The following is a 23849-nucleotide window of genomic DNA, read 5'->3' on the forward strand; positions in this document are numbered from 1 at the left end:
GTTGTGTCTCATATCAAACAAATCTATCTGGGGAGCTCCCCACCTCTGGAAAATGTCCTTCATGATTTCTGATTGAATGGAGCACTTGTGATTGGAGAAAGATCTGCTTAGGCAATCCGCTAACTCATTCTGTGCCCCCAGAAAATAGGAGGCTTTGAGGTGGCTTGAGTGGGTTATGCAGAATTCCCACAGGCAAAGGGCTTCCTGGCATAGGTGAGAGAAACACTCACCATCCTGTGTGTTCATATAGAACATCGCTGTCATGTTGTCTGTAAGTATCGATACGTATTTGCCTTCCAGGTGGGGCTGGAACGTTTGGCAGGCAAGGTACACCGCTCTGAGTTCCCTCACGATGTGTAGCAAGAGCTCTCTTGGGACCAGCGGCCCTGGGTCCTGAGTACCCCCAGATGAGCCCCCCCAACTCAGCCCAGATGAGTCAATGACTAGAAATATTGCCAGATGATGTCTCGAGAAGGGGACATCTGCACATACTGCCCTTGGGCCCAACCATCAAAGGAGGGTGGTGATTACTGAATGGGGAAGCGTGACAACCATGTCCAAATGATCCTGGCCCAACCAGTACACTGACGCCAGCTAAGCCTGGAGAGGTCTGAGTCATAATCTCGCATGCTGCATCACATAAGTGCATGAGGCCATGTGCCCCAGGAGTTTTAGGCAGGTTCTTGCCGTGGTGGTTTGGTGGTGTCTGAGGCTTTCTATGATCTTGCCTAGGGCCCGGAACTGGATCTCTGGAAGAAATGCTCTGGCCTGGACCAAGTTGAGGCCCGCCCCTATAAATTCTATTCTTTTAACTGACGAGTGTCGATTTTCTGCATGTTTATCAACTGGCCTAACTCTTTGAAGGTTGACAGTATCAACCTTACATTTTCCTCCACCTGGGCCTTGGACCAACCTTTGACCAGCCAGTCAACAAGGTAAGGATAAACCTGAACCCTTTGCTTCCTCAAGAAGACTGCGACAACTGCCACACACTTTATGAAAACCTGCTGAAAGGCCAAATGGAAGTACAGTGAACTGGTGGTGCACTTGGTTCACCACGAAATGGAGGCATTTTCTGTGGCCTTGGAAGATTGAAATACGGAAGTAGGCGTCCTTCAAATTGAAAGCAGCATACCAGTCCCCTGAATCCAGAGATGCGATAATGGTGACCAAGGAGACCATATAGAACGTCAGCTTCTTCATGAATATGTTGAGATTTCACAGGTCCAGGATGAGTCTGAGACTTCCATTGGCCTTTGGGATTAGGAAATACCAGGAGTAAAACCCCCTGCCCCGTCGCACCAGAGGAACCTCCTCTACTGCTCCCACTTGCAGGAGCATTCGCACTTCCTAGAGTAAACGTTGCTTGCGAGAAGAGTCCCTGAAGAGGGACGGAGAGAGAGGGTAGGAAGGAGGGGAAGAACTGACCTGCAGGGTGTATACCAGTTCTATCGTGCGTAGCAGTCTGAGGTGATGTGGGACTATGCCCAATAGTAGTGGGATAGCCAGTTGATAAAAATTGGTGGGAGTGGATCCAGACACTGTCCTGGTATGCCATCCATGGGTGTACCATCAAAAGGTCTGCTTAGGCCCTGCCTCCTACTGTAATCCTGCCTCGACGGAGGCTGGTAGAAACTGGGCAATGGCTGGGGCTTAAAGTGCTTTCTCAGCGGCACCGGCATGTGTAATTTGAGGAACTTTAGAGTGACTTTCGAATCCTTCACTCTGTGTAGTTGTTTAGAGTCCATCTGCTCTGAAAAGAGAGACATGCCCTCAAAAGGAAGGTCCTGAATAGTCCACTGCACTTCATATGGGAGGCCTGAGACCTGCAGCCATGAGCTCCTCCTCATGACCACGGCCGAGGTTATGGTTCATGTAGCAGAGTCCACCACATCTAATGCTGCTTGCAGGGACACTTTTGCCACTGCTCTGCCCTCCTCGACTGGAGCTGAGAACTTAGTCCTAGATTCCTATGGCAGGAACTCCTTGAACTTAGTCATTACACCCTAGAAGTGCAAGTGGAATGGACATGAGCAATGCGTTTCAAAGAACAACAGTTATGGAAGGTTAATAACCATTTTTTTTTTCTCTCCAGGTCTCCCTCTAGGTATTAGCAAGCCTCTAGCTTCGTGGATTGTTTCTGTGCAGGTTACTTACTGGAAATGAGAAGCTGATGTCTGTGACGGCTTCCCAGAGCCACTGCTGAATGCCTCCACAATCTTGTGTCAACTTTACAGTTTCTTTTCCTCTTTGTTTTCCAGGGTGCCTCAGCATTATTTGACATGATTGAGTATTATGAGTCAGCAACGCACCTCAACATCTCATTTAACAAACACATCGGCACCCGAGGCTGGCAGGCAGCTGCACATATGATGAGAAAGGTTTGTATTAGTTCTTGAACATTTTTATCGTCTGTTTAATTTACTGCTTGTAAACATCCAGTAATGCTAACATGATTTCAAGTTAGTGTAGGGTTCGATTTTAATGCGGTTGGAACTCTGTTAATCTAACCATTTTCTGTGTGGTGGGAGGGATGTGCATAAAAGAAATTACAGGTAACTTTTTAAACTACAACAGGAAATTTCAACTAGTAGCTTGCTGGGGTGCTGGGATGGAGGAAGGACTGTCCTGTGCTTATGGCTGTGGACTGTGATTGGGAGATCTGGGTTCTATGTCCAGCTTTACCAGAATCCTGTGTTACTGTAGCCAAGTCGTTGAATCTCCAGCGTTAAGGCAATTCAGTGCGTAGCCAGTGAAGCGATCGGGACGCCAGAATGAAGTGCTTCCTTAAACCCGTGTTGCACAGCAGCCTCCCTGTTACCCAGCTGGAGTTTCTTTAGTGCCTGTGTGCTCTTTGCCAGCCAAGCACAACACACTGAAGTGTTTCAGTGGGTCTGAGGTTCGGGATCATTGCTTGTTGCTTGTGCCAGGTGGGCCTATTAAGAGGATTTTGCTCTGTAATTTCATAGTGGGACAAAATGTGGAAATGTTTCAGATAATTATCATTCCGTCATTTATAAGGAAATAGCCAAGGCCTGAGGCTGATGGTCTTTAAACTAAATGTATATCCTAGTAAAAAGTGAACGTCTGCTTTGTGCAAACATTACCTAGAAAAGAAAATAGTTCATAGTAAGATGTTTCAGCACAGTGTTCTACTTAATGAGAGGGTAATTGGGATGTGGGAATGACATGGGATATGCTTATCATGTCTGCTCATTCTGAAATATGAAAGTCCCATGAAATGTACTTTGAAAGAGATCTTTTTTCATTTGTATTACAGTAGCACCTAGAGGCCCTGTCCAGAAGAGCTTACAAACTAGAAAGAACAGACTAACAAAGGGTAGGAGATAGGAAGTATTATCCTTTTTTTATAAATGAGATTATATGATTTATCCAAGGTCACACAGGAAGTCAGTGTCAGAGCTCCTGAAACATAGGCGCCAACTCCATGGATGCTCCGGGTCTGGAGCACCCACGGGGAAAAAAATGGTGGATGCTGAGTGTGACAAAGTAGGGATTTTCCCTTGTTATGTTGTGTGTGAGCCTATGTGAGTCTTACTGTTTTGCATGAATGCTGTGTCTGTTGCATCCAATGAAGTGGGCTGTAGCCCGCGAAAGCTTATGCTCAAATAAATTTGTTAGTCTCTAAGGTGCCACAGGTAATCCTGTTCTTTTTGTGTGTGCCTCAGTTTCCCTGTGTATTGCACCAATGTCTAGGTGGTGGGAATAAGGATGTGTGACTTCTGTGGGGGTTGCTCCAGCTGCCTACACCAATGCTATGGCTGCCCCTTCATAACCTGAGACCCAGGAGGGGGATGCGACCAGGAGACTCTTGGCCCGGGAAGCGAGACAGAGGTTGGAGGAGAAGCAACGGGCAGGGCAGGGGCTAGACAGCTGGAAGCAAGTCAGTCTCGGCTGGCTTGGGGCTCAGGGGGAGGACCAGAGCCCTGGCTCTGGTCTTTCTTCCCCCCCAAGATGGACTTGGCTGAAAGTCACTGTTTTCTGTGCTAACAAGTTCTGTCCTACACTGTGTTCCTGTTAACTAATAAACCTTCTGTTTTACCGTCTGGCTGAGAGTCACGTCTGACTCTAGAGTTGGGGTGCAGAGCTCTCTGGCTTCCCCAGGAACCCCACCCGGGCAGACTCACTGCAGGAAGTGCACGGTGTGAAAGGGAATGCTGAATGCTCTGAGGTCAGACCCAGGAAGGTAGAAACTGTTTAAGCCTCTTGCCTTGGAGATGGTATGCTGAGAGAGAGGAGGCTCCCCCAGAGTCCTGACTGGCTTCGTATGGAGTAGTTCCAGAGCATTGCCCCTGTGACTCTGTGACAACTGGTGACAGTGGTGGGATAAAGTGTGTCCTGCAGTAAGTGACTGGGGAGCAGTAAAATGAAGGGGGATTAGATGGGCATGCTGGAGGCTCCGAGGGGTGCGGTTCCAGGAGGAGCCTATGGCTTAACCCTGAGAGAGGTGGACCCCCAAGAAGGGCTGTCCCTTGAAGGGGTTCCTCCCAGGGATCGTGGGAACCTGAAAGAACACAGGCCTGTGAGTCCGTGACCACTTGGGAACAGGGTGGAGATGGCCTATAACCATCTCCTTAAGAAGGACATTGTGGAGCTGTGCAGAGAGAGATGGCTGCGCATTGGAAAGCTCACTAAGGCACAGCTAATTGCTCTGTTGGAAGAGGAGGATCGCTCTAAGGAGCTGGTTCCTGACCCAGCTGGAGCCATGAGAGAGGCTAGGAGCAGCCAGGTGTCCCGGAGACCTGTGTCCCCGATCAGACAGGGGGTCTCCACAGAGTTCCATGTTGGTGGATCGGAGATGGATGAATTGGAGCTGAGTTTGAAGGAGTCAGAGGACCATGAGAGACAGGGAAGGCATGAAGCACAACAGCAGGAGAAAAAGGCAGCATGAACTGGTGCTGGCAGAGCTGAGAGGCAGAGGGACCCATCCAGGGGTGAGTGGGGATGGGCCCCAGGATGCCAATTCTGCAGGGACCCTAAATTGCTGCCCCAGGTTAAGGAGGGGGGAGATATAGATACTTGTTTTGCGGCCTTTGGGAAGGCTTGCCCTGCAGAAAGGCTCTGGTGTTTAGCCCCCTTCCTGGATCCCAAGGCCAGAGAGTTGTTTAGCCAGATGGGTGGGGTGGAAGACTGGCTCTCACTCCTGGCCCCAGCATATATGTCTGCATGTACTATCCTGGGCTCAGACCCCTCAGATCCCCAGTGGGAATGGAAAGTGGTGGTCCATGGGGAGATATTCCTGGAGTGGCACGATCCTGGGACAGAGAGAACTGTTGTCAGGCCCCGGATGGTGTAGCCTCACCAGATGCTAAGGGGCAGTGTGACCTGGTTGAAGGTCCCAGGGATGAAGCCCCTCGCCCTGCTTATGGCCCAGATCCCTGTGCAGAAACAGGAGGGGTTGGGCTGGCTGGTAGTTGTGCCCTGCCATCCCAATAAAGGCCCTACCGGAGGTTTGTGCCCCACGTTAGCTCTGTGTCAGCTCTCATCACTGAGCTATGCAATAAGGGTAAGCCAGACAAGCTGGTCTGGACCGAGCAGTGCCAGAGGGCCCTCTGCACGCTGAAGGAGGATTTGGTTAAGGGCCTGGTGCTGGGAAACCTGGACTTTGACCAGACCAGGGGTCAGCAACCTTTTGAGTTTCACATGCCAGTAATACATTTTAATGTTTTTAGAAGGTCTCTTTCTATAAGTCTCTATAATATATAACTAAACTATTGTTGTATGTAAAATAAGGTTTTTAAAATGTTTAAGAAGCTTTATTTAAAATTAAATTAAAAGGCAGAGCCCCCCAGACTGATGGCCAGGACCCCTGCAGTGTGAGTGCCACTGAAAATCAGCTCACGTGCCGCGTTCGGCATGCATGCCATAGGTTGCCTACCCCTGGACAAGACCTTTATGGGATTCACCGATGCCCCACACACAGAGAAAGGCACCAGCCAAATCCCCCCAGCTACCAGCCTTGTACCTCAGGATTATACGTTCTTACAGTGTTCAAGACGAGCAGTGCAAATTTATTAATTGGTTCACCACTTCATCAATGGAAAGTGGATATACACCAGCCTTTGTAAACCTCAGCAAGCACCCTTACTTCAGGCAAACTCACTGGTAAAGATAAACAGTTAAACAAATTTATTGACTACAAAAGACAGATTCTAAGTGATTATAAGTGATAGGAAAAAGTCAGAGTGGTTACCAAAATAAAATAAAATCTAGAAGCACTCAGTCTAAACTCTCAGCCATAATAGACTGGGTAACATCTAGAGTAAGCAGTTTTTCTCACCCCACTGGATATTGCAGTTCATAGTACACAGGTTTCACCCTTGAAACCTGGGTCAGTCTCCTCTGTTGGAGTCTTCAGTCTTCTGAGAGTCCTTATTGCTTGCAGTGTAGGTGGGGGAAGGAGAAAGGCCCAGCATGTGGCCCCTGTTTTATACCCTTAGTCCATGTGCTTGCAGAACACAAGTCCAGCCATGTCTGGTGGGTGTTGCTGAGTCACAAGGTGAAGCAATACCCCAATGTGTCTCCTGTGAGTGAGTCATTGAATTGTAACTCTTCTGCTGGACAATGACTGGTGATATCTTTTCAGCACCCACCCGGGCGTTGGTTACCTCTTCCCTTGTCATTATCTCTGGAAAGGTAGTATCTGAGCGCTTCCCAACCCCACAGCATATTTTAGTGACAGCCATACAACACAGTTATCATAACTTCATATGTATTAATGATATACATATTTAGATAGAAAAATGACTTTCAGCAGATTATAACCTTTCCCTGATACCTCACATGGCATGCTTTCTAAGCAAGATCACAATTACACCGCTACCCCTATATAACGCGACCTGATATAACACAAATTCGGATATAACACGGTAAAGCAGTGCTCTGGGGGGGCGGGGCTGCGCACTCCGATGGATCAAAGCAAGTTCGATATAACGCGGTTTCACCTATAACGCAGTAAGATTGTTTTGGCTCCCGAGGACAGCGTTATATCGAGGTAGAGGTGTGTGTATATATAAATGAGGAATATGGGGGTTATAGGATGCTCCCCCAAGGTGTAAAATGTCATAGTAATGTCTCATTGTTCTGTCCTTTTTTCACACCTTCTAAAGCTTATATTTCTGACTTTAAAAAGGAAATTAATTAGGTTGTAAAGTCAAGCTTTCAAGTTATGAAATACTAGACTTATAGTTGCCTATGCACCTTTACTTCTGCCCCCCATGCATCCAGCCTGTTCACTGAATGAGGCAAGGATTCTGTGGAAAAAATATGATGATGTAATTAGACTACCATAATGTGCACAGATCAGGGAGCAGAATTAGTTGTGTGGCCAATAATAAATCTGACATTGCATAACTTCAGGTGCTTTACTTTTCAACATAAACTTCCTTTTAATGTAGCTTTTTGTGTATAATTTCCTCGTTTTGAAAGTCAAAAGGTAAACCAAATTCTTTATGTAACAGCTATAACAACTGTTCCGTTATGAATCGGGTTTTCAAATACTGAATCTTCAGCACGGACTTCAGCCACTTGAGTTACAGGATTAGGATTAATTTTTGGGGAAGGTCTGTGTTTTAGAGGAGGTCAGACTATGTGATCAGAATGGTCCCGTCTGGCATTGGAATCTATGGGGGGGGGCAGAAGGGGGGTGCAGGAAACCAACAAAAAAACAGAACTACATTAGCTACTCCTGGGGGGATTCTGCGCCCCCCCCTAAAAATTATGCGCCAAAAAATTCAAAATTCTGCATATTTTATTTGTCAAAATAATGCAATATCATCACACCAGTTTCATTGTTGTGGTAATTTATTTAAACTACAATACAGAAAAAAGTCACAATAACTATTCAGCATTTCCTAAACACGTGAAGGTTAAATTACAAACACTTGGTAACTAATACCCTGCATTCCAGTTAAAATCCTGGATTTTCATTTAAATTACATTACAGAACACCAAAAAAAAAAAAAAAAAAAAAAAAGAGTAACTACCATTTTAAATTGCTCAGACTTTCACACATGAAAGTCATACAGTTCTGCTAATCCTTGTCCTGGACCTGGCTGGGTACTTTGGGAAGTGCTTGGTTCTGAGTCTCCTGACATTTTATTGACTGCTTGGCAAATGTTTTATTTGCCCTCAGTCTTTTTTTTTTTTTTTTTTAAATGGGTAAGTAGAATAAATCCTGAGCTGTAATCTAACCTCATTGTGCCACTTTGGCACGGGAAAAAGGTGAGAAAGCACATAGATCTTCCTAGGTGAGGATTCACTTACTGTCATTTATAATAAAACTCCTTTACATCACTCTGGCAATGTAGGGGTCTTAAAACTTTCACTATTTTTAATGCTCCTGAGGGAATTGACTGAGAATGGGAACAGTTAACTAACAATAGGCAGGCTGCTACATTTCTGCCTCAGAGAATGAGATCAATTAACTCAGGCAGGCTGCTGCATTTGTGCCTCAAGCCTGCCTGATGCATAATGGAAAGCCCTACCCTTACATGCTAGGGAGTTGCAGTAGCAAGAGAGAGGGACAACATGTCTCTCTTTCTCTCTGTCTCTCTCTCGCTTGTTGGCACACACATACGCCCAGCCCCGCCCCCGACGGCGATCACGCAGGCACACATGCCCAGCCCCCATCTCTGAGGCTGCACCAGGCACACTGGAACAGATGGGGTGCTGGGGAAGAGGCGCGTGTCCCCTGGCAGATTTATTTTTGCCTTTTTCTGTGTGTGTGTGTGGGGGGGGGGGGGGGGGGCAGGCAAAGAAAATGCATATGAATTCTGCGCCCCCGTATGGGTGCAGAATCCCCCAGGAGTACTAAATTAGCTAACAACAGAAGGCTGCTATCTCAAAGGGGAATGGGCTGCTGGCACCAGGTGTTGGATCAGGGGAGTTACTGAGGGGAATGTAATTTGGGGCATGCTCTCCTCTCCATTCTCCAGAGGTGAAAGGCTCCTGTACACATTCCCTGTCATTACAGCTGCTCTGGGAGCTCCTAGTGTCTGCTGCTGTTTTAGTGGTTTGTCTCTTTAGAATGTTCCTGTTCCTTCCTTTCCTCGTGGAAATTAAGTATGTGAACAGAAGAGAAATGGTAATTTAACAGTTAATAACTCTGCCAAGCTTGAAAGGCATCTTTCAAGCCTGAGAACTTTCTCCCTGTCAAATTTCAAAGGCCTCCTGCAAACAATGGAGGTGTTAAGGCATCTCAAAAAATCACAAGAATCTTTTATAGTAAGAATTAGAAAACCTAAATCTAGGGGTTGCTACCAGCTCCTCCTGCAACTCTCAATAGTCGAACATTCTGTGCATTATAACCCAGCATAAATGAATTGTCACATGTACGCTCTGCGTTCTGTCCCTATCCGGTAATCCTATCCTGGATTTTCTTACATCCTCTTAGTTTTGGATTTAGCTGGGGCTAAATATTATTTCTGTGAAACTCTCCCAGGGCTTGCTTGTATTGAGTCAGAACTATCCAGTCATAGCAGGAAACTTTATATGTATTTGGAAAAATGCCTACTTTTCCAGGGGGGTTTGGTCATTTTTTAGTTTGGCTAGAGAGTTTCTATTACTGTTCTCTCCCGTCCTCCTACAGCTTGGTGGACAATAATGCAGCAAAAGAAGAAAGATGAAACCTAATAGCTAGAAGTGCCTTTTTATCTTCTAGCCTGAGGAATGTAAGTTAGTCAGACATTGATTCTGAGCAAAATCATGGAAAGGCTCTGAGAGAGAAAATAAGTATAGAATTAAAAGTTAGTGGCATAATTAGTGCTAATTAGCGTGGTTTTACGGAAAACAGGTCACGTCAAAGTTCATATAATTTTTTTTGATGGAGAGTACAAAGTAGACTGGTAAAATTAACTTAAATATTTGACCGCATAACATACTGATTGATTTTGTATAATGCTGATATATTAATGTAGCCCTGTTAAATGGATTAAAAACTGGCTAATTGATAAATCTCTAAATGTACATTAGGAATTATCCAATAGGGATATTTCTAGAGAGATTTCACAGGGATCTGTTCTTTGCCAGTGCTATTCAATATCAATGTCGTGGGAGGAAAAAGTAAAATCTTTGGTAAAGTTTGCAGATGACACAAAATTTAGTGGAGTGGTAAATAATGATGGCGATATGTTAGTTATATGGCAGACTGGGATTGCTTTATTAAAGTGGACTCATTTGCATATGTTTTCAACTGTACTGCTCCTTTCCTCCCTCTCTGGACTACGTGTCCAGTTGCAGTATCTTTCCCCTTTGCTCCTTGTCCCAGTCTTTTCCTAGCCACTCCCGGTTCCCTCCCTGTACCCTAGCTCCTTATTCCTTCCTCCGCTGCCCAAGTGGCTACCAGTCTCCTTGCCTAGGCAGTCCCAGTGTATCTCTTCTTCTCTCCCAGAGTACTCCTCCCCCATCCCCAAGCTGCAATTTCTGGGAAAGTCCTGTTCAGCCCCAGGTTGGCTGTGAAGTTCTAGCAAGTTTCTTCTATACATTTGTGCACTGAAATTTTTTAATAAAGCTTATAACTTGGCTAAATTTGGGCAGTTTTTTTATGGGGACAGTGAAAGGCGTATCCTGATCCAAAGGATGCCATCTGCTTAATTTCAAGTCCCTGCTCCAAAGCGTAGAGCAGGGGTTCTCAAACTGGGGGTTGTGATCCCTCAGGGTCTTGCAAGGTAGTTACATGAGGGTTGTGAGCTGTCAGCTCCGTGGGACTGACAGCCCCAAGCCCATTACATTAAATTAAACCCCTGTTCTTCTTCAAGTGCTTGCTCATATCGATTTCAATTAGGTGTGTGCGCGCCGCATGCACGATCGTCGGAGAATTTTTATCCTAGCAGCACCCAGTGGGTCGGCTGTGGAGCCCCCTGAAGTGGTGCCTTCATGGGGCTGGATATATACCCCAGCGCCCCCATAGTTCCTTCTTATCGCCCGTGAAAATCACTGCTTTAGAGTATCTTAAAGAAAAAGAAGGTCACCAGAATTTAAGATTGTAAAACATTTTTTCCCTGGTCTTGTTCTTGGAAAAAGCTACTAAATAATTTTGGTTGAAATTTCCCAAAAATATTCATCCTGAGGCAGATACCCAGGATGGAAAATTTCAGCTCAAATGGTTAAAGTTTGTCAACGCTATAAATCACCAGAACAAAGGTTTTATAATGGGAAGGGTTGGGCAATCTTAATAAGCAGCGCTAGCAGCCCTGACTATAATAAAGCAAAATTACTCCTGTGGGAATTTGGTGCCAAAAAATTAAAAATTCTGCACACATTATTTTTAAATTCTGCAACATTTTGCATGTTTGTTTTCTCAAAATAACACACACTAATCATGCCAGTTTCAATTATTTTGGTAATTTATTTCAAAATATCTGTCAGCAAGTATGTCCGTAACAATATAGACAACAAAAAAGATCGAGGAAATGTTTTTTGACAAATAGATTCCTTACTAGGCATATTAATACAGAACTTTGAGTAATTCATTATACAGGTCAGATTAGATAAACATAAGGGTCTGTCTGGCCATAAAATGTATGAATCAGAAAATCTATTGAGTTCTCCACCTATAAACAGTCATCTTGAATTAGTGTTGTGGGGTGACTCCTGTGTGAGAGGCTAGATAAGTCCCCCTTCACTAGACAGGAGAAGGAACTCAGCACTCCAGTCAAACACTCATGGGTCCACACTGTTGGAGCAGAAGACTAGAGGACCGGTGATGAGCACTCTCCAGCCACTTCTTGTAACCAACAAACAAAAGACACAAAAGAAACCCACATCATAAGACCTAAGAAATCCTGTGGGTGACGAAATGTTGCCCCCTTCCACCCCCCCTTCTGCCTTCCAGCAGTGTCGTGCATGGAGGAGGGTTAGTTATCAGAAATGGAACGGGAGATCCAGCTAAGACTATTCCATCCCTAGATGATGATGTTGCTGCTATTACTTGCTTATTATTAGTATTACCATAATGCCTAGGACCACAATGAGATGGGCACTGTACAAACAGTACAGAAGGCAGTCCCTGCCCCATGGACTTTACAGTCCAAATATAAGACAAGAGACCGATTGATACAGACAGATGGGGAGTACAAGTAACCAATGAGGCAACATTGGTCAGCATGATAGGCTGTGGTCTGACTGTCAAGTTTTTTTTTAAATAGGCAGAGTTTTGAGAAGTGATTTGAAGGTGGCTAGTGAGGGAACTTTAGCAGATGTTTGAGGAGCACCTCCCATAGTGAGGGGGCAGCATGGGGAAAAGAAGAAAGGTGTTTGTTTCAAAATTTTACAAATCAGCAATGGAGGTTAGCATCGCAGGTTGATCGGATTGAACATGAAGTGAATGCAAGCAGCTTCTGTTTGATGTAATGGAGACGTGGGCGCTAGTGGAAGGATGCAAAGAGAGGGGTGATGTGGTCAAAGTGGCAGGCTAGGAAAATGATCCTTACAGTAGCATTTTGAATGGCTAAGAGTGGGGTAAGTTTGCATTTTTCAAGGCCATAGAGAAAGATGTTGCAGTCATCGAGAAGAAAAATAATGAGAGCTTGGATGAGAATTTTAGCTGTGTGGCTGCATAGGAAAGGCCAGGTCTTTAAAATATTGTGCAGAAAGATTTGCCAAGATTTAGTCATAGCCTAGTTTTGAGGACCTGGGGAGATGTGTGAGTCGAAGCTGATGACTAGATTATGAGCCTGGATGACAGGCAGGATGGTGATGATGTCCAAGATGATTCTGCTTTCTGGTCAGAAAAGGATGTCCCTATGTGGAGATCCTTTCTCCACCATAGGGGTGGGCGGGCAGGGGGAGGTAGGCCAGACATGATCAAAAATACATGTGAAGAAACAAGTTCAATAGTAATTCCCAAAAAGGCACAAGGACGCCATCTTTGTGGCCTGATTTCAGAGACCGCCTCAAACAAAACAGGAATAATCTAACCAAACCCCAGTGTCTAAACAGCCAAACACAAGAGTTCTGTGCCTTGTTGAAGGACAAAACTGACTTTTTTGCTGTGATGCATGACTAGAAAGGGTTAAACATCCTGCAAAATAAATAACCCACAGAAGACATGCGGGGAGATAATGTTTGTGTTTTTGCATATTTACATATGTATGAATAGGGTGGACAATGTAATCAACAGTCCCTGACTATGCTGTATTCTGATAATTCAGAAGTCAAAAGAACATCCTATCATGTAAATGAATTGTAAACATGGGATAGCTCAGTATTCATCTCTTTTTGAAATGTGCTGTGAATGGTGGAGGAACAAGCAAATGGCCTTATGTTAATTCGTATAGCTAAGTCCCGGTGATGGACCTCCTTCAAAGTCATCCTAATTACCTTTTGTTCCCTGAGAAATTTCAACTTGTTAAAAGACATGAAATTGTATAAAAGATCATTGGGTCCTGATTCTGTCATCTCAGATTTGCTTAAGCTTCTTCAGGGGAAGTTTGAGTAGCAAGGTTGAGGTCCCAGTTATGCTGGTACGCCCTGAATGTGATATTTGGATATTGGACTATAAACTATGAACTGTTTAAGAAAGAACTCTTTGCAACTACGAAGCTCACCATCTCTGCTCTGAATCTGCACCTCAATGAATTGAACTCATGTCTGTATGTATACTGATCTTTTAACCATACTCTCTCTCTTTTGTTTTTTAATAAATGTTAGTTTAGTGAATAAGAATTGTCTGTAGCGTGTATTTGGGCAAGATCTGAAACATGCATTAACCTGGGAGGTAATGTGTCCAGTCCTTTGGGATTGGTAGAACCTTTTCTTTTATATGATGAAATAGGATTTACAGACATTTTCATCATATCTGATGTGGGTATCAGGATGGAGGCCTGAGGCTGGATCACTTTAAGGGAACTGTGTTGCTTGGACTTTTGAATAACCAGTGAGGTAATAAAGAAGCTGTTTTATGCTGGTTTGGTGAATCAAAGTATTGGAATATCCACCAGCTTAATGGGGATTGTCTACCCCATTCTTTGCAGTTCACCCTAATTGACTGACCACAGCTGGCTCCCCACTAGGACCCCGATCACAATTGCCCTTTCCAAAATAGATGCTGTAAGATCCTCAATTCTAAAAGACCGTGTTTCCAGCAGGGTCTTCCCAAAGAGCCAACAAGAAAAACTGATGCATTGTCTTCAGATGCATTGTCTTGCATCTGAAGAAGTGAGGTTCTTACCCACGAAAGCTTATGCTCCCAGTACTTCTGTTAGTCTCAAAGGTGCCACAGGACCCTCTGTTGCTTTTTACAGATTCAGACTAACACGGCTACCCCTCTGATAAGAAAAACTGAGTTGAGCTTCTAACAATTAAAAGTTGCAGCCTTGGCTTTAAGCCTCATGGGCAATGACTTGCTTCTCTGGAGCCATTCTAGCCCAGATGAGTGAGCTATCAGGATGTCAGCACCAAAAGGCAAGAAAATGATGTTATTTCTGCCTGATTGTGCTAGCTTCTTCCTTCAGAGTAGATGCCTCTGTTCTGTGTCAGCCAACTTTAGTGTTTAGTAGGCATCTTCATTCAGTTACTGGAAAAGTTGATGTCCAGGAGAAACAGCTGATCATGGCCTCCAGATTTTTCAGATGCAAACCATATGGAGACGGATTGGGCAGAGCTGAGGCAGATAAAGATTAAAAAGTCCCTGCTATTATAGAACGTATCTGTATCTGTACATATGTTTAGTAAAATGCCAGTAGATAAGTCAAGAATAGCATAGTTCTTGTAAGTATTCCCACTCTTCTTATCAAACTGTCTGTACTGGGCTATCTTGATTATCACTTCAAAAGTTTTTTCTCTTACTTAATTGGCCTCTCAGAGTTGGTAAGACAACTCCCACCTGTTTATGCTCTCTGTATGTGTGTATATATATCTCCTCAATATTCATTCCACTCTGTATGCATCCGAAGAAGTGGGCTGCAGTCCACGAAAGCTTATGCTCTAATAAATTTGTTAGTCTCTAAGGTGCCAAAAGTGCTCCTGTTCTTTTTGCGGATACAGACTAACACGGCTGCTACTCTGAAAATAGATCTTGGGGTTTGTAGGACCAGTGAAACTTATGCACAGCAAATGGCTTCCTTTATGCAGCCATTTACATCAACTCTTAACACCTCTCAGATCCAGAGTCCAGCTGGAGCCCTACGAAACAAGGAATTCTGGTTAATTCCACTGGGAATCCACTAGTTTCAGAGGAGAAAGGAACTGGTATTCCAGATGTGGAAGGGGCAGGAATACTTGTCTCTCAAACCCCAGTCCAATGAGCCATTCCATGTGACTGGAGACCTGACAAATTCTAGGGAAACATCCTTGCTGGGAGAGACACCAGGCATTTGTCACCCAATGGAGGACAACTATCACAGATAAATAAACTCTGGAAACTCTCTAGGATATTCTGTAGACTTTGAGTCCTTACTAGAAACCTGTTGTCATGGAGTCACCAGGCCGATGCTCTGGAACTGCTCCAAATGCAGCCAGTCAGGACTCTGGTATAGCATGCCTCCTCTAACTGAGTGTTGCCAGGGCAAGAAGCTTATGTGGCTTTGGCCTTCCTGTGTCTGACCTCAGCATTCAGCATCCCCATTCACCATGCCCTTCCCGCAGCAAGTCTGCCTGAGCAGGGCTCCTGGGGAAGCCAGAGGGCTCTGCACCCCAATTCCACAGTCAATGTGACTCTCAGCCAGCCAGTAAAACAGAAGGTACACAGCGTAGAACAGAACTTGTTAGCATGGAAATTAGTGACTTTCAGCCACGTCCTTCTTGGGGGAACCCTGGGCCAGATGCCCTGGACTCCTCCCTCCAAGTCCCAAACAGGAGACTGCCTTGAATTCTGCTGCTTGGCCTTCCACACTCCCATGGCTCCTCCCATGGCTCCTCCCCCGGGCTTTGTCCTACTACCCAGGCAAAATGTCACCTGGTCACATCTCCCTCCTGGTTCTCAGGTTACGAAGGGCATCGTCCATAGCTTACATGCTGGCAGCTGGGCAGCCTCACCTGGCCCCGAGGGCCTCAGCAAAAGTCACACACCCAATTCCTACCACCTAGGCATTGGTGCAGTACGCAGGGAAACTGAGGTACACACAATATGACAGACAGACTCATATGCAACATAACAAGGGGAAAAATCCCACTTTGTCACACTTGTCCTTCAGGATTTCAGAAATTCAGCCCAGGACCGAGTGTGTAAATTGCCTGATCAAAATTGGCCCCGCTGAGAGAGTTCCTTTGAGGCACAAGTATTGTTCATTGTGCCTTAGAGAGTGGGGGCAACAGAGCAGTCTTAGACCATAAAAACCAAAACAAATATATTCTCTGCTCATCACTCTGGTATCCAGGCCTGGATCAAGGCATAAGCGTGATAGGAACATACTTTGGGTCCCCAGAGTGCCTTGATGATGACTCATAGGCTTTGGGGTCAGAAGGGACCATTATGATCATCTAATCTGACCTCTTGCAGATTGCAGGCCACAAAAAATCTCACCCACCTGCTCCTGTAATAGACCCAAAACCTCCGTCTGAGTCACTGAAGTACTCAAATCTTTATTTAAATGACTTTGTCACAGAGAATGGATCATTTACTGTAGTTCATGGGTTCCCCTTTGAGCATGTGAGTCATCTCTGGGAATACGCGGGAGCAATTGTGTAATGGTGGATTTTATTTATTGTATTTTCATAATAGGCTACTCAGATGAAGCTTTAAAACTCAGTGGGAATTTGTTATATAAAATACAATAGTTAATTTACCTCAGAATGTACCAGTAAGAACATAGATACACAGAGAGGTTGACATATTGTGATTGGAGGTGAAGGCCCTGTACTGCATGGGTTCAGTTGCCCAGCAACTGGCCAGTCTCTCACTCTCTAACTGAGTTCTGAATTTAGGATTGTGTTTTCCCCAGTTGTGTACATTTCCCTATATATCTGTATGTAACAGTGAAGTATGGACAGATGGCTAAAGACAAGACAGGTAGTGCTAAGAAGGAACACACAAAGTATCAGTGATGAGAAGAGTAGGGGAGCTACCAATCTGACTTATGGAAATTTTTTTTGCAGGTACAGTGTTTAGCCCACTGGGCCATCTTCCGTCCATGCATTATGCTTTTCTGGGACGATGGGTAAACATCCTCCCCATAAAAAGACAAAAAGTGGAGGAGCGTAGTAGGAAGAGAGCCTGAGACATAAGCACTTGCATCAGAGGCCTGGTATGAGGCATGAGGCCTGGCCTAAAGTAGTAGTCAAAACTTTACTGATATAAAGCAAAGACAAGCTGTGAGCAAGAGGCAGGACCTGCTCACAGAATCTGGCAAGAACAAGGCTGAAATACACATGACTAAGAAGTGCTAAGCACAGAGTACTCACGCAAACACATCACAATATCAAGTGGTACCAGAACATCCCCAGATCAAGGATGGTACAAAAACATTCCCCAAGGATAAAAGGATTCCTCAAAGATAAGGTCAGGATGACAGTTCGTAATAGAGATGTTTTGATCGAACCAACACGTACAAGGTGATGGGTGATAACTAGCCACATTGGGGCAGTAACTAACTGTGTCAGAGGGGCAGTACGTAACTTGTTTGTATCGGTGTATAAAGATGTATCTCAGAGGGAGTGTCTTTGTCTAGCCTAGAGAAGAACAGAAAGTCCCACCGTTCACTGAGCTGGTCCGTTGTTACAGACATACATATATTAGTGATCCGGTAGAGTCTGCGGCATACTAGTACCGTGCTTAGTCAGCATAACCCTGGTCTGGCGCCTTCGTACCTTGGCGGATCTTGTGGTCATAGGATGGTTTGCTCAAGGTCTGCTCTGCCGGCTGTCTGCGCAGAGCTGGGGCAGCACACAGGGAGAATGCAGAGAGAACACACAGGCAGCCAAACATCTAACCACACCTGTTTCAGCACTTTACTCCACTGATGGTTAGAAACTTTCATCTAGTTTTAAGCCTAAACTTGTGGCTGGCCAGTTTATATTCATTTGTTCTTGTGCCAGCACTGGCTCTTAACTTAAATAATTCCTCCTTTCCTGGTGTTTACCCCTGTGATGTATTTATAGAGAGCAATAATATTTCTCCTCAACCTTCGTTCTGTTAGGCTAAACAAGCCAAGCTCCTTAAGTCTCCTCTCATAAGGTAGGTTCTTCATTCCTCTGATCGTCCTAGTAGCCCTTCTCTGCACCTGTTCCAGAATTCATGGAATTCATTTGAATTCATCTTTCTTAAACATGGAAGACCAGAATTGCATGCGGTATTCTAGATGAGGACTCACCAGTGCATTGTATAATGATAATGCTACTTCTCAATCTCTTTTGGAAATACCTTGTCTGATGCATACTAGGTTTGCATTAGCCTTTTTCACAGCCACATCACACTGACAGCTCATTGTCTCCTTTGTCACTTTCAACTGATAGGTCCCCAGCTTAAAGCACATTTTTTTCTTGTTAGTCCCTAAGTCCAGGGGTAGGCAACATATGGCACATGTGCTGAAGGTGACACGCGAGCTGATTTTCAGTGGCATTCACACTACTCGGGTCCTGGCCACGGTCTGGGGGGCTCTGCATTTTAATTTAATTTTAAATGAAGCTTCTTAAACATGTTGAAACCTTATTTACTTTGCATTCAACAATGGTTTAGTTCTATATTATAGACTTATAGAAAGAGGCCTTCTAAAGATTAAAATGTATTACTAGCACGCGAAACCTTAAATTAGAGTGAATGAATGAATGAAGACTCGGCACACCACTTCTGAAAGGTTGCCGACCCCTGCCCTAAGTGCATGACCTTTTGTTTTGCACTATTAAATTTCATCCCATTTCTGTTACTCCTGTTTTCAAGGTTGTCCACATCTTCTATCATATTCTAGAATTTTATTGGCAATACCTCCCAGCTTTGTCATCTGTAAGTTTTTATTAGCACACTTCCGTTTTTTGTGCTAAGCTCCTAATGAAAATGTTAAATAAGATTAGTCTCAAGACTGATCCTTGAGGGAACTCCATTAGTAATCTCCCTCCAGTTTAACAGTTCACTCTTCTGCATGTTCTGTTGTTGTCTTCCCTTTAACCAGTTCCTTACCCGCCTTTTGATTCTCATATTAATCACTATCTTCTCCAATATAACTAATAATTTTCTAAGTGGAACTGTATCAAATGCTTTATTGGAATTCAGGTAGATTAGATCTACTGCATTTCCTTTGTCTAGAAAATCAGTTATCTTCTCAAAAGAGAGAGATCAGGTTAGTGCCAGACCATCTGCCTTTTGTAAAACCATGCTGTATTTTATCCCAGTTACTGTTTACCTCTGTCCTTAACGACTCTTTCTTTCAGAATTTGTTCTAAGGCCTTGCATACAATTGAGGTCAAACTAATGGCCCAGTAGTTTCTCAGATCAGTTTCTTTTCTTACATATAGCTATGATATGTAATTCTCCTGTCATAGGATATGGACCCCCAAGTTTGCGGTTTCATTAAAAGCCCTTGCTACTGGGCTGGCAATTTCATGTGCCAGTACCTTTAATATTCTTAGATGGAGGTCATCTGGGCCCTCCAATTTGATCCCATTAAACTGTTTGAATTTGGTTTCTACCTCCAATGTGGGAATTTCTCCTTCCAGAGCCTTGTTCTCATTAGCCATTGGCCATTAGCCACCCAGCCACTGCCCCCAACCTCCTCATTACCCTGATTAAAAACGGAGGCAAAGTAATCGTTCAGGTGTTGGGCCATACCTGCATTATCTTTAATCTTTATCCCATCCTCCTAAATAGTGGTCCCGGTTCTTCTTTCCTTCTTTTCTTTTTATTTATATGGCTAAAGAATCTTTTATTGCTAGTTTCTAATTTCCTTTGCAAGATCCAACTCTGCTTGGCTTTTGGCAGTTCTCATTTTTTCTCTGCATTTTCTGGTCTAAACATGAGTTTATTGAAAAGAGATTTTTTTGTCAAATTCTCTTATGAGATTACAAGTTTGATCGATAATGGTAACAATATTGATGTAATAGACGTCTGTAAAGCGTTTGTGTTGGTAGCACATAACATTTTGATGAAAAAACAGAACGATTCAAAATCAACACGGCACATGTTACATGGATTAAAATCTGGCTAACTGAGAATTTTCAAAATATAATTATAAACAGGTAATCATCATCTTGGCCCTATTTTGGGGGGCCTGAGACTTCCCCAGGAGCAGCCAGTGCAACAGCATGCCTATGCTGCTCATGTGGCCCCTCAGCTAGGCGCACTGGCCACTGCAGAGGTCACGGAAAGTCACGGAATCCGTGACTTCTGTGACCTCCGTGACAAACTGGCAGCCTTACTGATAAAGTTTACAATGACACAAGTGTGTGGGAGTGGTAAATACTGAGAAGGACAGGTTGCTGAAACAGTGATTTGGATCACTTGATAAGCTGGGTGCAAGCAAATACGTATATGCAAGGCGGTAAATCTAGGAACCAAGAATGTAGGGCACACTTACAGCATGAGGGACTGTACTTTGGAAAGCAGTGACTCTGAAAAAGACTTGAGGGTCATGGTGGATAATCAGAAAAAGAAATTCTGTGTTCATTTTCCTCAGCCACTGTATAACTACTGTAGGCCCAGTGAAAGGGGAGTCTCCATATTATTCAAGAATATTACAAGAAACTTTCTCCAATTTTCATACTACAGCCTCTGTTTTTCAGACCAAGCAGTACCTTTGGGCCTACTTGCCCTGTAGAGTATCTATAAAGGATTTATTAGTTCTAGTGGCTGCTTGGAGACAGCAAAGGTGTCGCATTTACCGTAATTTTGGAATACCTCAGACAGGCTTATTTGGATGAGTAGACTAACTGCTGTACAGCAGTTAACATCTCATTCCTGTAGTCTTCAGCCAGGAACAAGTCCCCCTTCCTCAGTGAAGATCGCTCACTGTAGTTGCAGACGTGAGCTGTTGCATGGTATTTCTTTCAGATGAATGTATGTAAAGATTGTTTCCACTGTTCTTTAGATGGCCATATCCATATAGTCATCAACCGATCTTGATGAAGTTCCTCGGGATGCTGGGCTCATGCACAGAGTTCCTTATCTCAGAGCCATTGACTGAAAATGTCCTGCTACCAGCAATGGGCACAGCACCTCATCAGGATGCTCTGAAGATTCCTGCTTGAGGTGTTCTAGACAAATCTGCTCAATCCAAATAGAGTCTTTAGCCCCATCCCAATCTGAAAAGGTTTGTTCTTTTTCTCCAGACTGGCAGGATGTGGTATGATGGCTGGAGATGGATATTCAAAGATTGGTATCATTTTGTTTCTTACCTGAGAATTTCCTTGTTACTTATTTGTGAAGATCTTTCTATGTAATCTGTTCCCATGATAATCAGGTTTTTCGGTATTTAAAAACAGACCATTACAATCAGTACTGCAGATGGATCATTATTGCTATGGTAGCCCAATGTCAACATTTATTTTTTGGTGTGTCTCTTCTCACCACAAACCTTGCCTAACTAGCAGCTTACAAAGCGCCCCGAAGGCCACCAGAGGAAGTGAATTCCATGAGCAAGAGCCATTGACTGAAAATGTCCTGCTACCAGCACTAGATTTTTATCCTAGGAGCCCATGCTAAAGTGCCCAGCTTATCTTAGCTGCTCTAAGGGAACATGGGTGGATGGAACATGTTTCTTGAGTAACTGAGTCCCAAACCACTGAGGTCTCACAGATGCTTTCCCCTGCCAGCTAGAAGAAGAGCAGGTGACAGCTAAAATACAAACTAGCGTAAAAGGAAAAATGGGTAATTCCTAGAAGATGCATCTTAATTGTTCTCTGGGAAATTAACAAAAGAAGCAGGGATGTCTGAAATCACTTATCTTGTTTACTTTGAAAATCTGGAGACCCATTCTGGCCTTTTCACTTCAGCAAACTCCATCACTTCCCTTTATATTTCCAAGGCATTTCCTCTGAAGCAGCGAAAAGGCACTGTCCACAATCGGCTGAATTGCATAATGCGGCACTTGTTGGCAATCCGCTATTGTTTGAAGCATTAAGTGTTACTGACTAGAGGGAAAACTGTCATTCCTATATTTTGTATTTGTTACTGGCAGGCTGAATTCTGGAATGCTGTATGGTGTTTTTTTGTGTGTGTATGTTCTTTACAGCTGGTTGGACTGTCGCTAGTAGTTGGATTAACATGTTTGTTGCCGAGATATACATAAATACCCAAATTCTGTTTCATGGGTGAAAAAAGAAAAGATGGTCTTATGGTTAAGGCACAGGTCTAAAGGCAGGGAGATTGGTGTCCTATTCCCTTCTCTGTCACAGATTCATATGATATGATCTTGAGCAAGATATTACTCCTCTGTGCCTTAGTTTTTTCTCATCTTTAAAACCATGGTATGTTACCTAACTATTTTTCCTAGGGAATTCAATAATGTTTGTAAAGTGCTCTGAGAGAGACCTACATGGAAGGGCAGATCAGGCAAAGTATATGCAGAGGCTGTGCCCAGCTGACCTGAGTAGAACTTAAATGTGCTTTGAAAGTGTGCAATGGCTACATGTTTTTGTTCTGTTTTGTTTGTCATCTCACCCCTCTGCCTTCCTTTTCCAGACTAACTGTCTGCAGTACCTGGATGCTCGGAACACTCCTCTGCTGGATCACTCGGCGCCATTTGTTGCTCGAGCTCTGCGCATCAGCAGCACTCTGGTAGTGTTGCACTTGGAGAACGCCGGCCTTTCCGGGCGCCCGCTCATGCTACTAGGTGAATAACCTGGAGAATCTTGTTCACAGGGCATGGTCTGTTTCCTGGAGTAATCACATGTGGTTGTCTCTTCTTTGCATCTAAACACCTTTTATTTACTTGGATAACTTCTTTGTTTTTAATGCCTTGAAAAGAGAGGACAAACTAATCTACTTCAAGTGATTGTCCAGACTTGTTCCACTGTTGGTGCACTTGTGCCCCATGCATGTGAGAACCAAGTATTTTGGTCAACAGTGTCCACTGGCTGTGCAGTCACACATCCCACCCAAGAGTATAAAGGGCAGAGTGGCCCCAACTTTCCCTCAGTTACTTCTTACCACCCATGGCAGTGAGATGAAGCCCCTGCTGTGTCTGCTTATTTGGCACATACTGTGATTTTAGCTAGCCTTGTATAGAATATTTAGATAGTGGAGTTAGTACAGGACCTCCATGTCAGCCTTCTCTGAAATGCATTCAGCTCCACGCACAGGGCCACTTAGACAAGCAGAACTGTGAGGTCTCAATGCATGGATGAGACAATGGTGTAGGGAGGAGGGTTTTAGATTTATTGGGAACCTTTTGGGGGAAGGAGACGCCCATACAGGGTCCACCTAAACTAAAATAGAACCAGATTGCTGGCACGTAAAATTAAAATACAGCTGTACTTCAGGTAGCCTGCTTCATTGACTCTCGGGCTAGATCACCCTCTCCAAAGAGACACATTAAGCCTTCTCAGATAAGCCAGTTGGTACAGCCACGGGTACTTGAAAGGCTGGAGGAAAGATAAGAACATCAGCTCCAGGGGAAGAGCAACCGTTCCCTGCTGTAATAGTCTCACTGTTTCCTGACAAGTCTGTGACTCCATCTGTGTCAGCCTTCACTGATGGCTTTAAGGTATTCCAGGACCTGATGAAATGTGTGTTGGAAGCCTTAGACATAGCCCTGGAAGTGGTTCAAGAGAAGCATCACAAACTCTTGGACATTCTACCTCCTTCTACACCAGGGAGGCTTGCCATCCCCATTAATAAAGGCCTACTAAAGGCTGAAAAAGCAGTCTGGCATCCACCTACATCCATCCAGGTCGCGTGATAAAGAGCAGATGGGAGGTACCAAGTCCCGGCCAAGGAATTCAAATATATATATTTTTTTATT

General features: G+C 44.2%; 1 protein-coding gene across 1 annotated transcript in view; it reads left to right on the plus strand.

The window, feature by feature from the left end:
* Positions 1-23849, plus strand: part of PPP1R37 (protein phosphatase 1 regulatory subunit 37) — a 146512-nt gene that overhangs the window by 80628 nt on the left and 42035 nt on the right. The window contains exons 5-6 of the mRNA XM_034793160.1: positions 2262-2381; positions 22568-22718. Coding sequence (XP_034649051.1) covers positions 2262-2381; positions 22568-22718 — 271 coding nt within the window. The remainder of the gene's footprint in view (positions 1-2261; positions 2382-22567; positions 22719-23849) is intronic.

This window comes from Trachemys scripta, chromosome 16, assembly GCF_013100865.1.
Source record: "Trachemys scripta elegans isolate TJP31775 chromosome 16, CAS_Tse_1.0, whole genome shotgun sequence".
Lineage (NCBI taxonomy): Eukaryota > Metazoa > Chordata > Testudines > Emydidae > Trachemys > Trachemys scripta.